The 18,898-nt window shown below is 28.4% G+C and overlaps 1 protein-coding gene across 2 annotated transcripts in view; it reads left to right on the top strand.

Annotated features, from left to right (window-relative positions):
• The window catches only part of LOC142328097 (uncharacterized), a 338,993-nt gene that overhangs the window by 263,975 nt on the left and 56,120 nt on the right, over nucleotides 1-18,898 (top strand). For both annotated transcript variants that reach the window (XM_075371594.1, XM_075371595.1), the window contains exon 3: nucleotides 5,737-5,866. In XM_075371594.1, coding sequence (XP_075227709.1) covers nucleotides 5,737-5,866 — 130 coding nt within the window. The remainder of the gene's footprint in view (nucleotides 1-5,736; nucleotides 5,867-18,898) is intronic.

Here is an 18,898-nt window from a genome sequence, read left to right as displayed (position 1 = left end):
GATGGGAAGCACGTTGTGCGTAGAATCGCATTTGAAAAGGTGGGTTATGTAGAGTACTGCCGAGGTTGGTAACATAGATAACACTCACTGATTAAGTTCAAACCCAGACTTTTTTTTTAATTCCTTATTCTTTTAAATTCCTCCGATATCTCTACAGTTGAGAAGGGTTTCTTTAGATGGCACAGTAGACCAGATCTATTAAGAATACATCTATTCCTATTGTTTATGTCTGTCAATTTTATCCTTCATAAATTTACTTTTCTTTTTATTAAAAATATTTATAAAAAGTATTGTATCATTTTTTAACTTGTGTTTAAAATAGTGAGAAAAAATTCTAAGTGAAAACGAGGAAAAAAATGTCAGTTCAGGCTCAATCCTTATATAATGTATTCAAAATGGTAGTAAACTACCGCTGGTGGTATACGGCGTGCATCGTTGGCTGCATGCGTCTATTGGAGTGTACAGTTTATGAGGTGTAGTGGGGACGCTTTGCTGACAGCTTTCAACACTTTAATTTTATACCCCGCCAGAGTAGTATATTTTTTTTGTTACCTCAGTCATTGTTTGTAAACTGCTAAGTGTTATTTATTGTTTAAGCGGTGTTTTTTATTTTTAGTATTTATGCATGCAATATAATAACATTGTTATAGATAAATAAAAGTGCTTGGTCTTTTGATTGAAAAAATAAAATAATAACTAAGCAAAATGTACACCTGATATAATATGTCTGTATTGTCACAATATATCCGGTGAACAAATTGTTTAAATTTTACGTAAAACATATTATTTAATGCAGTCTGAATATAAATTAATTCGTATTTTGATATATATTTCTAAATTAACTTAAGAAGAACCTATCATATCCTGATGAAACATATCAGAAGTATTTAATGAAATAAAAATTTATATAATTTTCATTAAAAAAAAAAGAAAAAATGTAATTTAGTATGCATATAAGGGGAAGGAAATCATGTGTTGAAAACATCACAATTTTTTTAAATTATAAAGACATTCAATGCCTCATCTTCTACTTATATCGTATAAGCATAACTAAAAATATTTCCTCAGAGTATTACATCTTACTTATTACTTGAAAGGGCACCCTCATTCACAATAATATATATTTATATCACATGAAAACTATTTCAGTTTATTTCCTTAAATTATTTCACGCAGGAGTCTTATATTAAAATTCATCTAAACCGTACAAATCCTAAAATGCTGTCTCCGAAAAATTGGGAAAGGAAACTCCATTTGAAATCGCAAAAATTATTTGGTTTTAGTTATATAAAACTTTATTTCCTTTATTTTTACCGGCTAAAAGTTTTTGTTAAAGTTTACCCTTAGCATGTAAATAAAAAATATGTTTTAAAGGGGAAACTAGTATAGTATTTGTCCTGATACCATTTTTATTAACTACATCCTGATCTAAAATGAATATCATAAAATATTTCGAGAAAAAAATAATATTGCTGAGATATAAATCGTGTAAATTGCTATGTTTAACCAATATAGGTTAAATTTTCTAGTTTTATTGAAAAAAATTATCTTATTCATGAATAATCCCGATACAGTACAGTAATCGGCAACACCCAATACATGTAACCTCTTCAAGCGTCTTACTTCCTCACAAAGTATTTGATAGATTCAGCGCCAGATGATTAAAATATTTGTCCTGCTTTCATATGTAGTCCTTACTTGTCCTACGTATCTCCTCTAGATCACGTGGCACCCCGAGATACCCGAGCACCCCATCGTTCCAAGCAAACCATGGAGCTCCTGACGAACACCTTGTTTTGAAAGAATGATTTCAACTTTACTATTACAAGTAGTTCCTCATACTTGATCACTATACCTCCATACTGGTTACAGAAGTTCTTACACAACGAAAATGTTTTTTTCAGGAGAAATGAGACCGACTACCAAGGGGTCAAACGTTCGTACAAGTTTAGAATTCATCAGTTGTCTCCTTTTCTCTCTGATGTGATTCTTCTAGGTCAACAGATGATCTAGATATAACGCCAGGTACCATACCGTGTCCGCGTCAGGGGTGAAAGTATTGCTCAATTGAACTGGAGAGCAATTACTCCTCCAAAAGCTAAATATCATGTGACGTTTGAATTTGAAATTATGCCTGTTCTTTAAAAGAAAATTTAATTTCTTTCAGGTTAGATTATATAACGCGTCTTTTTTTTTACCAAATTTTCATTCCGTAGATGCTTTGACCTCTTTAAATTAACTATTTTTTTTTCATAATATATCTAACCAAATTCTTTCTAATTTTAGTGGCAACTGAAAAAGTTCAATATATTAAAGAAACTCGAGACTCCATACTATCCAAGGCCATTGGTGCAGTGATGCTGAAAGCTGACTCAGTCTTCTTTAGTTCCTCCAGCCCTTCAATTAATAAAACGTTTATAAACTCTTGATTAGCTTATCTTGTGACAAAATTGTATATTCAGTAAAAAATAATAAAAATTATAATGATAAAAAAAAAGAGATAAAAATGTATTTTGATTTTCATAAATTTATTAAAAAAATGACCACAGTTTCGGTATATTATCTTCCTCAGATGTTATTAACGGGATACCCAACAACATCCATGGAATCCAAACAGTAACGTTTGAGGAAGGTACTGTGTACCGAAACAGCTATAACTTTTTATATAAATTTTGTGAAAATCGGAAAACATGTTTTATTTGAATTTTCTTTTTGTTATAATCGATTTTCATCAAGTATAAAACAATTTATCTATCAATTATAAAACAATTTAATGAAATAAGCTTTTCATTAAGACTTATTAAGAATAAATTTATTTTATTACAACTGAAAATTCTTATAAAATTTAAAGAACAGAATTTGAAAAGATTTTAGGCAAAAAAATTTTATAAAACCTTAAACAAGGAATTTCGTTCTTGAACAGTAATACAAATTACACTGGGAAGCAAAAAATAACTTTTTTTTGTCTCAGGAGGAAAATTATGTGATTCTGATAGTATTTTTTCTCCTGAATTGAAATATAACATCGGATTTTCTCCATCAGACAAGGTTTCCGAGAGACAGGCATTTATAATTTCAAACTTTAATACTTTCTGCATTCTTAACTACATAATTTTCAAATATTTGAGTCACCTACAAAATAAGAAATTACAATTTTCTGCTATATTTCACCTGTGAAGCATCCCTAGATGGTTCAACAATAATCGGCCATCATATTAGGATTCCATTTGCTTTGATACCTCTTTTCCATAGCTGAAATCTTCTGATGCAAGTGTTCACCATACTCATCGGCCACTACGCCAAGGTTTTCTGGGAAGAAATCTAGGTGCGAATACAGAAAATGTACTTTTAAGAATATATTAAAACCCAAATTTTTATAAGATCGTTGACAATATCACGGTAATTTTCCGCCTTTCGGATTCCCAAAATACTCTGAGTAACATTTTTGAATGCTTGCCAAGTTGCTTTCTCCAATGTATTAAATAGTTCCTCAAACTTTTCATCCTGCATTAGCGATTGTATTTGTGGATCCACAAATATTTCTTCTTTAATTTTTGCATCACTAATTTTAGGAAACTTATGAAACAGGACGAAATTCTTCATGGCCTTGACGAAATTCTTCATTAATCCTATTTTGATATGTAAAGGAGGTAGATATACATTTTCAGGATTACACAATGGGTCACGTTTCACATTTTTCTGTTCAGGATTGAGTGATTCGCGTTTGGGTCATTCTTTCCTAATGAAATGGTTATTTCTGATCTTACAATCCTATTCACACAAAAAAACAACAATACTTTGTGTAACCAAACTGCAGACCAAGAATAAGTGCAACTACCTTTAAATCACCACAAATATTCCATTCATACACTGCATATTGAAGCACAACACAGATTTAAATTTTTCATATGTTTCTTTCACACTAGCAGAGTGAGTCACAGGTACTGATGGGAATTTCTTACCGTTATGCAAAAGCACTTGTCCATTACAAAGTGTCTTCATAAGAGAAGAAATGTCATTACAAAACATTAAGCCATTTTCTTCAGAAAAATAGTTTATAAATTCAGAATGACGATTACGGTAAGTACATATCTGTGTATTATTTTGAAAAAGATTCCATCCATTTAGCCGGGAAGCAAGCATTTCAGACTATTTTTTGGATAACTTTAAACCTCGTATGAGATTTGAAAATCTCGTATGAGTCAGTAAATGGGGATCAGATGAACTGCTTGGTTCAAATGTTGTATCACCAGAATCTGTTAGTTTTTCTTTCATACTTTCATCAGACTATGAGCTCTCTTCATCTAATGTCACATGTTTTGGAGGCTATGGTATGGTCAATTCGAAGTGTGGAATTGGTGTTATTGCAGATTGCAAGTTAGGGTACACCACTGTACGTTTTGATTTTGACGTAATCCCTTTAATGTTTGTTAAGCAGAAATAACAGTCAGATGAGTGATCTATGGGTTACTTCAAATTATAGGGATAGCAAATGGCATGAGGCGTGTACCATTTTTCCATGCAGTGAGAACAAGATAAGCAAGATAAGAACAAGATAAGTAAAAAATATGTGGACTGAAGCCTTCGTTTGGTCCCTGACTTTACCCCAAATACTTTTTTACTGACGGAATAAGGTTTCGCCTTTGGGACTTGAGCGTCACTTCACCATACATAAAAAAAAAACTGTTAGGATGATTTAAATAAACTGTAGGCATTTTGTACCAAACGACTAATTAAAAGAAATAAAGTTGTAAATATGTAATCCACAATAATTCAGACACACAAAGCACTCACAATGACTTGTTTTCTGGTTCACTACTATCTCACAACCGGCATCGTTCTGATGAATGTGTGCTGCACTAGATCACATTTGTAATGTCTGCACACGTCTTAACCTGCACAACAGTAGCAAAGCTACCCTCTGAGTTATCTTATTTGTTTCCATCATATTTATAATGCTGTAGGAGCTTTTACTTGACAATGGCTAAATGGACGGAAAAACGTTTTAAAATACTTAAAAAAATTTAATTAACAAAAAACTGTGGATGTTGGAAAAATTCCGAATAGATAATTGAAAATGGGATACAAAAACTGCATTAATTAAACCTATTGGTACTCGTGAGAAAAAAATCATGTTGACCATTGATATTAAACATTTTATTCTAAAATGTATATCAATTTGTCTTGTAAATTTTTTGTAAGAGTGTGCAATCGACGAGTGTATAGCTTCTATGAATAAGAGCTGCTGATAGTACGTGACTACCCAGTATTGCTACTGGTAAATAATTATGTACTTACATCCAGATTTCAATTACAGATCATCATTCATCATTAAAAGTTTGTTTAACAATCAAGCAACCGTAAACCCAACAAACAAACTTTACAAAAAATTCTTATGTTGTAATTACCAATTGTTTAAAAAATTCGTATTCTATTACTGATGAGGATTGTATAACTATTAAATTGGTTTATTGTTATTTTTTTTAATAACAGATTTTGGACTTTTGATAAATAAAAGGTAAATAATACGTCATTCCTAGCGCACAAATTCAAAGACACAAAATAGATTTTTAAAATATGTTAATTTCTAAACATTCTTCAGAAATAATCAGATGAATTATAAATCTTTTTTTTAAAAATTAATTATAAGATACAGTAAAAATGCAGGAAGTTATGTTTTTTTCTGTATTAATTAGTAAAAATCATTAACTTTTCCATTTTGATATTTTCTTTCAGCTCCAGAACAGCGAATGGATGTAGTACTTGCAAAAACAGAGACAGAAGCGGTAAACGTAACTTGTAAAGCACAAGGAGTATACCCAGAGCCACGGCTTACACTTTATAAAGACCCCGAACAGAATAATAAGTAAGTTATATTAATTTGTACTTAATAACTTTACTTTTAACATGCATATTAAACTTTATGGATTCAATTTTTATTTATAGATTATTTTATTTTTTTGCACTGAATGATTATATATTTTAAATATATAAAGGCCTTCGACTATGTAATTTTCAATGCATTTAGTAAATAATTCAGTTCAATTTTTTGGGGTTTTTATGTATTACAGGAAAGAAAAAAATTATCATAGGTACTGAATAAAATTGCACTTGTAATTGTTGCGATTAAAAAAAGTTAAATTAAGAGAATATTTAAGCTAATATTAATTAATATATATATATATCACTTGAATTTTCTCTCAAAATAAGTTCTCATTAAAGAAGAATCAGATCCTTTAAAAGTAAAAAAATTAAAAACACCTTATAAAATTTATAAGATTTTTAATTTGTATTTGTAAGATTAATTTGATAAGATATTTGACTTGATTTCGTATGTGCATCCTTTAAATGCATTACCTAAGTGAAGAATCAAGACGAACGAAAATAAAGTCATTCATGTCACCTTTAAATTTAAGACATGTCTATCAGTATTAAAGGTAACGTTCAACTTTCTCGCGGGAAAATTCTTGTAATACTTATTAGCTTAAGATTAATAGGGAAAACCTAAGTGTGTACAAAAGAGAAGTTTAATAAATCATAAGATTCAACAATTATATATAGATTAATTTGAATATATGGAATTTCAACTACGGGGAAAAATCAATTCAGATATTGAAGTTTTCTGTCAACTAACTGGACTGAATCATTAACATAAATTTTAAAAATCTCCTTTTGATTAATTTGTTATCAGTAAAAATGAAATATAGATAACTAGAATTAAAATGAATAATTTTTTTTCTTTTTTAATTTATTTCACAATTACCTTTTTTCAGTAAGTTTGATATTTTTCAAATTTTTAATTTCAAATTAATTTACTGGTTCCACTTATTAAATCTCATATAGATGGGCAATATTTTCATGAATATTTTTGAAATTTTATTTATTTCGTAATTTATATTAAAAATAATGTTATATAGACTATTAAAATTTATACTATATATACTTTTCTAAATATATTTTCTCTCAAAAAGTTCAATTGTAAAAACCTTTATGTGATATCCTAAGTAATATTCAGCTTTCTAATTATACTCGGGATTAAATCATTCAATATGTCTTGAAAATTTTATTTTTTTCAAATTTAATTTTTCTCATTAGTTTTGTTGTTGGATGTGTAGAAGTTGAGCTGTAAAAATATTAATATAAACAGACTTAAAAAAATAAATAAAATTATAGATATATTTGCAATTTTATCATGGTGAATTAAAATGACTATTTCATGTTTATATTTCGCCACAAAATAAAAATAAATTAAAAAAGATATTAATAGAATATCTAAAATATGATAAAATATTACTACAATTTCAGGTTTCAATAATAGACAACAAATAAATTATCTTTAGACTAGAAAAAAAGGTGGGCCTAAAGTCCGCCGCGAAAATGGCTTCTGAACGCTGTCTTTTTCGTTTCGTCTTGTATGTGTTCGTTTCAGGTTGTGTTAATTAACGGGCCACTGCTGCTTCTTATTCTGCTGCTATTGGCGCAGAGCATACTACGTGTGCGCGGGATGCCTGCGCGCAACCGATTCTATCCCGCTTCCTGTGCTATCTTAATTTTTTTTCCACAGTCCGTTGAAACATACTTTTAAATAATTCGTTATATAAAGACTTTTTTACTGCTAAATATTAACTTAATAATCTCTTTCTTTTATTAATAAGTTTGAATAATAATTATATCAACAAATCATTTAAATATTAATACGAATTGTTAATCTTTGATTTAAATTTAATAATAAATATAAATAACACAAATAAAATTTATGAATAAATAAAAACACAAATATAAAATTTAAATAAAAGTAATCTAGCTGTAGAATTTAAATATAATTTGTAAATTCTTTGACAAACGACTACTTCTAGCCTATCAAATTTAGCCGCATCTTGAGTTGCGATTTTTTTAACAATGAAACGCTTCATTCAAAAGGGAGCAGAAGAATTTTTTTTCTTTTAACTTCCGGGACCACCGTTACGTATTGCTTCAGGGGATGATATGAATATAGCATGAAAATGCCAAGCCTGACCGGGTTTTGAATCCGGGACCTCCGGATGAAAGGCCAAGACGCTACCACTCGCGCCACGGAGCAGAAGAGAGTTAGCTGCGCACAGCCGGCCGGCGCACCACGTGGTCCATTCTTCGCCAATAGCAGCTAAAATAAAAATGTGAGCATACACAAACCAACGCACCTTACTTTTTTAATGGAGAGATATTTTCTTTAAAATTCGAATTATAAACAATTAAAAAATTAATACATTTTTATGGTTATTTGCGATTAATCATAACCCTTGATTAATTACTAGAAAAAAAAAATAGTGTGACAAAGTTAGACTACACCGTACATTGTATTTTATAGCCTCTATCTTAGCATGTACCTATGATAGAGGTCAATCAAATGGGTGACTTATGAATTATGTAACTAGTGTAATTCATAGGTCACACTAACGAAGTATTTTATGTTCGGGTTGATTATCGTAGGAAAGGAAACAGGTACTATTATTTAACAGAACCGGAAAATTTTATGGTCTATTCATACACAACAATGACGTGTTCTCACAGTGCCGGTAAATTCAACAGTGCTAATGACAAAAACTATCGTTATCTTGTTTTGTAATCGATATATTCAAATCGATTTGTGACAGTATCGTACAGTGCTACTGAAATAGTAGAACTCAGTGCGTACAACGTTTGCAGACAATGAAAATAAAGGTAAAATTAGTTTTTCATCGATATTTTTCGATTTACATTACCGTAAATCTATATCCCCGCGTTATTATTTTTTTTTAATTGTGAATATTTTCTTAAATGATGTTATATTTTTTAAGTATTTTATTATTATCAATCAAATTTATGGTTTATCTTATTTTTACTGACAAAATTCGAATTGGAATATATATGTATGAGACCAAAAAATAAACTTCAGAAAACAGAAAAACATTATAACAAAAAGATACATAGCCTAACCTAAAAGAGATCTTTGATGTCACAAATGAAACTTCGTTTGAATTGTAAAAATACATATCATACTAACAACAATCATATTAATTATAATAATAATTAAAATTACAATTTCAAAAAATAAAATAAGAGGAGGAAAATTTACCATTGGAATGCAGATTTTCAAAAATATCATCAACGCGAAAACCATTCTCACTCCCTTTTTTTAATTTTCTTAATATTTGATATCGAAATCTGAAATTGAAATTTCAAGAATGAATTTATATTAACTATTATTGTGAATATTATTAATGTTCATGTTATTCCCACAATATCATAAATTGTGAAATACCTATGGAAAGGAATTTTATCAATGTTTTTTTGTCCCCGAGTGGGTTTGATGATCTTGTTTCTTGTAAAAGTATCAGGCATAATTTGATATTTATAACGTGAAAATAAGTGGTAGAAGAAAATGTAATGTAAAAAATCGATTTAATGTTCTAAGTTTTTGTTTACATTCTATTGTTTTTTTTTAATTTTAGATCTTGTTTTTGATTTTTAATTTTGTTTAAAAAAAAAGTAATAATAAGAACTATTAAAAAATGAATTTGATTTGAATCGAACAAATCAGATAAAGTCTTGATGCAAGACTAAAATTAAAGTGCATCTTACAATTCTCGAGTCTTTAATAAAACTCAATATATTATATCATTTCTTAATATTAAGAATTAATATCCCAAATAAATAAGATATCCATAAATATATATGTATGCTTTTTTTTGGTGATTTTTATTTTATTTTTTTTAAGAGTATTCATGAATTTGAATTTATGTTTTTTAATATTTTTATTATTTTGATTTTATGTTGTTTTTTTAAATTTAGATTTTGTTGTTGATTTTTTTTGTTTAATTTCTTTTCTATATATAAATGAAAACTGAAGTTTTATTTTGCAGCATCATTTTTAAGAATATAATGTATGTTTTAATTTGCATAACAAAATAGTTTGTTGTAAAAAGGAAATTTTATACGGTAATTACGGTATTTATTCGAGTATCCCCCGCACTTTTTTTCTTGAAATTGGAGAGAAAAAATAAGGGTACGAGGCTTACTTGAAACACAGCCTATAGCCAGGATAATTTATGTAAAGTAAACGTTTTCTTAGAAACACCTAAATTCAATCACATAAATATAGCTACATTAGGCTTTCGTTTATCAATACCGGATGTCGCTTATACAGAATACACCCTTAATTATTAACATCCTGTTCATATTATCGATAGGAACGAAGTTACGGTATTTTTATAAAATTGATTCGTTCTGTATAGGCTGCATCCGGTTCTAATGACACTGCAGTTACAGTATCAGTTACCCATCGTCGTCTTTTCTTTCTTTCTTTTTCCTTTTTCCGGTAACTACCGTTTAGATAATTCTTCAGAGGATGAATGAGGATGATATGTATGAGTGTAAATGAAGTGTAGTCTTGTACATTCTCAGTTCGACCATTCATGAGATGTGTGGTTAATTGAAACCCAACCACCAAAGAACACCTGTATTCACGATCTGGTATTCAAATCCATGTAAAAATATCTGGCTTTACTTGAACGCTGTAACTCTCGACTTCCAAATCAGCTGATTTGGGAAGACGCGTTAACCACTAGACCAACCCGGTGGGTTAAATCCATCGTCGTCTTGTCGATTCACCATAGTCATTGTACTGTTTGTGTATGTGGACGGTTATGTGCATTTTATCTGTTTAGTTTATCTTGTAAAGTTAAAGTTTAATACGGTAATTTATTTTCATTACGGCATTAAAATGTGTACAAAAGGACAGCGTCTACGATCTTATACAGTAAATGAAAAACGCCGAGTTATAGAAGAGGCTGAAATGTTTGGAAATCGGGTGGCAGGAAGAAAATTTGACGTAGATGAAAGCTGCATTCAAGACTGGCGTAAGAAGAAACAACTTCTGGTGAAAGGCACTGGTGATAAAAGGGCTTTTCGTGGCTTAAAACTAAATTACACAGACATGGAAAAAAAATTGTATGACTTTGTTATGGAAAAAAGGAAATGCGGTTTTGCTGTCACGACAGAAATGTGTCGATCATATGCTCGTGAAATCGCTAAATTATTGAATAAAGTTGATTTGAAAGCACGCCGTGGATGGATAACACGATTTTTACATGAAATGAATTGTCAATAAGACGAAAGACGACCATTTCTCAACGACTTCCAGACGCTTATCAACAAAAAATATTGAATTTTCGCAAATACATAATGAATCTTAGAAAAGATAAAGGCTATTTGCCTTCTCAAATAGGAAACACTGATCAAACCCCCGTATATTTTGAAATGCCATTTGACAAAACCGTAAACAAAAAAGGTGAAAAAAGTGTTACTATTCGCACTGGTGGTAATGAAACAAAGGTGTAGTGAGTGCTATGCTTTGCATTACTTCTGTTGGATCAAAATTACCTCCGTACATTGTTTTTTTAAGAAAAACTCTTCCTACCGTACAGTTAAATTTCCAAATACCAGGAGTTGGGAAATTAGATTTGGGGTCAGAATAGGATGAAAAATCATCCTATAATTTTCGGTGCCTTAGGTGAAACACCCAATTCTCTACATGGGCCACTGAAACCCTAGATGTTCCACCTAACCTCTTTCTCGCCTTGCAAAAGTCCATCATTTTGTTTACGTCCACATTGATCAAGAAGTATATCACTTCTGACCTTGCCGGTTGCAAGATTTAAAAAGTTGGGAGTTCCCGGCTTCTGCCAGTGCGGCCATGCGACATTTGATCCAATACATTATTTATAGCTTCTCATACCAAACAAGAGTTCAGACCCCGATGTCTTACTTAAGCCGGCTGGGGAATTTTTTCAGCATTGTGTAAAAGAAAATATTAAATATTATTAAAGATAAGAAAAACTATTTGAGATATTTATTATTGTGGAAAAAAAAAATTGTAAATGGTAGTTTAATAGGAAGACTATTTCTTAAATTGTATGATATTCCATGTTTACACAATTGATTTTATATTTAAAAACATGATTTTTCTCTTATTTTCAAACGGCTTTCGCTCCCTTGTTTTTATCGCTAGTTCCCAGTGGGATCTTGCTTTTTTCAGATAAGGTTCTATTTTAGTTATCAACATATTGATTAAATTTATAATAAAGCATTTTAAAGTATTCGAAAAATTTATCTTCATTAAAATTAGTTCCGTATAAATGTATCTTAACTTCTTTAGTTTTTCTTTCTAACCTCTTGTGATGTACCCATTTTTATTTCTTCCTGATTCTTTTCTCTTTTACTATGATGATGATTGACAGTTTATGGTTGGAAAATTGTGCCATCTAAGAGAAATATGATTTAATTCTTCTCTGGAGATATACTTTTTTTTTAACCTCCTAGACCACAGTTAGGCATTGCTTCAGAGAATGAGAGGAATGATTTGTAGCGTGTAAAAATGCCTTGCCTGACCAGGATCAGAACCCGGGACCTCCGGATGAAAAACCGAGACGCTACCATACGCGCCACGGTGGCCGGCTCTGCAGATATACTGATATGTATTAATAAAATTACCATTGCCACGGCAAGGACACTGTGATTACACATAATTGGTTGGGCACTGTTTTGTTTCAATAAAACTTTATTAGTGAGTTTTTAATGGCGGTAATGTACATTAAGTTACAGATGTGGAAGTAATTCTATAAGGCAGGTTAAGTGTTTCTATTATAAGTACTTCCATTTCATAACATTCAACTAAATACTCATATAATAAAAATTTGAGGTATTTCGCTTAACTTATTTCCTTTGTTTCTATTTATAAAATTTTTAAATATATTTCTCCTTTAAAAAAATGGAAATTTTCCATATTGTTAGGTTAAACTTCAATTTTAATTATAACAGTTTAAATTTAACAGAATAAAAACCAGATTTTATCTTAACCTTACAGAAAATTAATTTAAAAAAAACATCTTTAATTAGAAGAAGTCTAGTAATACTGTTATAATCAAAAACAATACAACAATCATAAGATATTTAAAAACGTAATTATGATAATTACAAAAATTTAAATGAACTAAAAAAAAATTTAATTTTATTATTACTAATGTTATTATATCGAGTAGATTATTCTAAAAGTTATTTTCATAAGATGAGATGTAAATTTAAAAGAAAATATTTGGTGAAACTAGGTTGTTTATTTTCGTTATGATAAAGCTTTCAACCAAAAGTTGTTTGAGAGAATTTACTGTGGTAGGTATAATAAAATGAGAGAGAGAAACACTTAGAAAGTGTACGATTGATAGAGTAGAAGGGTTATGTGCTCGCGCACGTTTGGATAACGTTACCGAAAACGGGGGTGTAAGTCAGGGATGAGATGTAGAAGCAGAAGAGCAAGTGTAAGAGGTAAGCTCCTTCCAGATCATGGATTGTGGTAAATAAACATAGAATAGCTAAGGCTTTCCTTCTACCTGGAATGGCTTACTTGTAAGTAATCAGTCTACCTTTAGATACTTCGTTGCTTCTACATCTTACACTGCTGTTTCTGTGGCTAATTAATTACATTTGTGTATCCTTCATATAGGCCTCATACCTAGAAAGAGGAACACATCCCTACTTAATACGTGCATACATATATACTTTATATACGATATAAACTCTAGAATTGTTTTAATATCCTGGGATTGACATAATTAATTAAGATATTTCTCATTATAAATGCATTATAAACGTTCTAATCAATTTATAATATGTTAATAAGTGATATTAATTGGGTGTTTGTACAGCATACATTATAGCACACTAACGTACATTAATAATTAAAGTTAACTGTTTTATGTGTTTATATAATAATTTATTCATTAGACGATCTTTTTTTAGGGCCTGGGAACAACAAGGGAAAAATATTACCCTTCCTCACAAGTTAGATTTTTATTTTAAAATGTAGGGCGATATTAGGGATGGACTATTTAGAAGAACGTTGAGAATTATATATATATATACAATTTTTAGCTTGAATAAAAAAGTAATATTACTGAAAAATCAATGAAGATTTTGAGGATAAAAGTTTTTCTCAACTTAAAAAAAAATAAATAATTTTTGATGAATTCAACTTGCTGAACAGATATTTGTAAAATTATTTTTATTTAAATGTTAAAGACGTCAGAGTGGGAATATTTTTTATTTAATTTATTCTATTCAATCAGATAAAGTAGCTAAAAAGGTTAATAAAATTGATTTTTTTTTATTATTTGCAACAGAAAAATATAACAAAACGATATTTCTAAAAAATATTTCCTTAAACAAAAATTATTAAATATACAAATAAATTATAAAATAACCAATATAAAAATGTTACGAAGGATCGATGAAGTGCCAAGTTTACGGAGTTTATTAAAAAAAGCATCGAGACACGTGGGTAGGACGAGTATTACGGCATAAAATTTTGCTGCATACCATAATAGAGAGAGCAGTTAATGGAAACAATACAAGAGGCAGACCAAGACTAGGGTATATTGAACAGACCGCAAAGGATGTAGGGTGTAAAACGTGCATGAAAACAAAGAGATTAGCACACGATAGAACTGCCTGGAGGAGGAAGACTGCTGCAAACTAATCCTAGGATTGATTACAAGAAGAAGAAATAATTTATTAAAAATATATAAACAGATTATTCACAATATTATCTCTAAATAAGTACTCTGCCCAGAAGGTTTTTGAAGAACAGCTTTCACGCAAGGGAGTAAATGATAAAATCTTTATTTTATTTTTATAAATAAAATTAAAAAAATATGTGATATGGACATTACATGACTTCTTGTACGCCTGTTAAATTACATATACACATTTTTTAAAACGAAAAGTACATACAATTTTATTTCATTAATAACTTCTGATATTTTTTCAATTTTTTTTTTTAATTATTATTTATCGTAAAAGTTTTTTTACAATCAGAATTTACTAACTATTAATAAATAAATATATTTAAATTAAGAAAAAAAAGTTACAAAAAAGGAGATGAAGTCTGATTCGAACAGATGTTCTATCCCCTTGTAAGATCCAAATATTCCATTAATTAATATTTTATTTGGCTATTAACTCTGGAATCAATGAAAATAAGTACAACTTATGATATATCGTTGAAAAGCTCTCAATGAAGGCTTATCACTATACTTACGAAAAAGTCTAAAATCTAATTTGGAATTTGGGCGTTTTTAGACACTTTTTGTTTAGTCGATTACGATCAAAAGGGGAAAAGCACAACTAGATGTTGCAATAATCCTAAAATTTCAACATCCTACGGTTAATGGGTTTTGAGTTATGTGAGATCATACGTAAGTACAGACGTCATGACGAAACTAATCAAAATGGATTCAGGGATGGTTAAAATGAATATTTCCGTTGAAATCAGAAAACCGAAATTTTTCGCAATTACAATACTTCCTTTACCAAAAACTTTTAAATTAAAATAACATTCAAATATTAATATTAAAACGGCACGTTATTTATCATAACTGTAGATGTCCTTAAATGAATCACAAGTACTCTACAAAATCACATAGTAATTATGAAGAATTACAAATATTCCATGTCAAACTTAAAAGAGGAAATGGTATTTACCACTATTTTTTTTTCCACAGAGCTAAAAATATACGTGAATGTAAGCAGTACTAAAACCTACCGAAATGTCTAAGATAATTAGTCCTGCAGTCAATATCTTCAAACTCTATTCAATGTAGAGACTGACTATATAATGAACATCATTACTCTTTGAAGAAGCAAATCTGACTAATTTCTTTTGTAGCTTATTTCTTTTACTTTCATCACGAAATTAAATAAAGATTTGAACAGCGAGATAAGGTAACCAATTAAGGTACATTATTCTGATATGAAACAATTCGTTTAGCATTTAAAAGAAAAGAAATTACAATACTAACTGGAAAACACTTGCAAAATTTTATTGTGTCAGTAACAGAATGTAATTTATACATGCCGTTTTTAAACTCAATATTATTTTTCTATCATTATTTGACGGATATTAATAGACTAACTCCCTGTCACAACTTTACCTGTGCTATGTAGTTACTTGGTTTTTTTTTTTAATTTAATATTTATTAGTCAAACAATCGGAAGCAGGCCAGTCACAAATACAGTTACGGTGGTAGTGGTGGTTGTGCAACAGCGCCGAATACCTTCACACCCTTAAAAAAATCGGAATTAAAAAAACCGAAAATAGTTTTTAAATATTTATCTAAAGAGCAAGCCCAAATCTATTGAATATTTTCTTTACTGTAGTCGGGATTGGGAAAATTTACAATCATTCTTCAAAACTATTTTCTTTCAAAACCTTTCTTCAACATCTTACAAGGTCGAATTTAAAAAATCTAGAAATTGGTTTATTAAAATGAAAATTACATTCCCCAAAAAATCAGCTTGGTTTTTTCATTAATTACCGAGAAAGTAAAAAAATAACAGGGTTTTAAAAAAATTCAAAAATCAATTTTAACCTTTCAAACTCGGAATGAAACTCAAAAAATCTAGAAATTCATAATCAATCAGTTCAAACTCAGCTCATGCAGTGATAAACACTCACAATTCATTAATTCAATTGATTGAAGTTTGTGCTTCTACCGGCAAATCTCCACTACTTATATATATAATTCAAGATGATACATATTCAAAAATCTTCTTCTCAGTTATGCCAAGAAACATGGGTAAAAATTTAGTAGCGATAGATCGGGTAGTTTTATTATCCCGAACAAATAAAAACCCTCTCCCTCTTTATATAATAGTATAGTATAGTATATACTACTAATACCCATGAAAATAGAGAATCTATAAAAATTTTTCACTATATTATTTTATAAATAAACAAAATTTTATCCCCGATTCGACATAATATTTTGTGCGTTAGAATTATATATTCTACTATAAGGAATGGGGAGATATTAAAAGGAGAATATTTAGAAGAAGGTAAAGACAATGAAAATCTACGTTTTTTAAGCTTGTCAAAAAAGTAATAGAAAATATCATTGAAAATTTTGGAGGATAAGTCTTACTCAGTTCAAAAAATATGATTTTTAATATTTTTCTTAGTTTAAAAAAACTGAACTGATACTTCTTACAATTATTAGAGGCTTTGTTTAAGCTCAAGTTATCTTTAGATCATTATTTCATGATTCTTTTTTTGAGTTCATCAGTTTTTATCCCTACCCCTGGAGCTGGACCCGAAATCAAGCATAAACACAGCTTCAGGGGGTGACATCGTCTCAAACTGCCCAGTCGAGAAAGTTGAGTAATTATTTCACGATTAGAAAAATAATATTCCCACCCATAAAGATAGAGATTGTATTAAAAACTTTTACCGTATTACTTGATAAACAACAAAAAGTTTATTAAAAATATTTTTCTATAAACTGTTTTATTAGTTTGAAGAAAAATTTATAATGTTAATATTATTTTCCAGGGATAATAACACCCCACATTTTAATTTATTTTTACCGTTGATTCAATATATACAGTTGATTTTCTTCAAACACGGGGTACTCTTATCGTGAATACAATTTTTAAACTGTCAGATAGATAAAAAATTTTAATGAAATTTTAGAAAAAAAAAATTCTTTGGTCAAATTTTCAATGATACTCTCGAAAGTATATTTTTGTAAGTAGGTTATCATTCTTTAAGATGGAAAGCATTAATTTGGATTTAATTTATGTTATATAATTTCTTCTTAATAAGTGGTTAAAAATCTATATAAAATTATTTGTATGACTTTTTTGTTAAAAAAAAAAAAAAAATGAATTAGTAAGATTGGAAGAATAACAATGCTTATTTTAAGCTTCATCAGCAGAGGAAGGTTTACATTTCCTCTACATATATACCAAAAACGTTCAGCAATGTGGTTGTCAGCTTTTTTCGTGTTTTACAGTACCGTTTGTTATTCATAAAAGGAAAATGTATGAATAGAAAGGAAAATTACTTCTGTTACCATTAAACATCAATAAATTAAGTTCTGATCAATATTTTCACTGAAGTTAATTAATTATAACCTTAATTATATTAAAAGGGCGGCTATATACAATGCAAAATTCCCCTTTATTCTTTCTTTGGTAATTTTTATTTTATCCACGAAATTTAAATTGTTTAATTGTTATAACAGTCCAATAATATAATAATAATAGTTTTTCTCCTTTTACGTATTTATATTTTTTTTTTCATGTATAATTATGTACAGTGATAAATCTGCAATTTATATTGCAATACATGTCCTTAATCTATAAGTTTTAAAAAAGTTTTGCCCTTAAAATTCTCCCTTCCCATAAACGCTATCTTTTTATTTATTGCATATTTTTTTAAGTCTTCCTAGCCATAGTTTTAGTGCAAGTGACACAAAAAAAACTTTGTGAACAGTATTAGAGGTGGCGGAGACAATCCAAATTTAAAAATACCGATTTTTTTAGTTTTTTAAAACTTTTTCTGATTTATTTAAACTTTTAATAATAATAATAATAATAATAATAATAATAATAATAATAATAATAATAATAATAATAATAATAATAATAATAATAATAATAATAATAATAATAATAATAATAATAATAATAATAATAATAATAATAATAATAATAATAATAATAATAATAATAATAATAATAATAATAATAATAATAATAATAATAATAATAATAATAATAATAATAATAATAATAATAATAATAATAATAATAATAATAATAATAATAATAATAATAATAATAATAATAATAATAATAATAATAATAATAATAATAATAATAATAATAATAATAATAATAATAATAATAATAATAATAATAATAATAATAATAATAATAATAATAATAATAATAATAATAATAATAATAATAATAATAATAATAATAATAATAATAATAATAATAATAATAATAATAATAATAATAATAATAATAATAATAATAATAA

Source organism: Lycorma delicatula, chromosome 7, assembly GCF_047948215.1.
Source record: "Lycorma delicatula isolate Av1 chromosome 7, ASM4794821v1, whole genome shotgun sequence".
NCBI classification, from domain to species: domain Eukaryota; kingdom Metazoa; phylum Arthropoda; class Insecta; order Hemiptera; family Fulgoridae; genus Lycorma; species Lycorma delicatula.
This window is presented reverse-complemented; position numbering and strand designations above follow the sequence as displayed.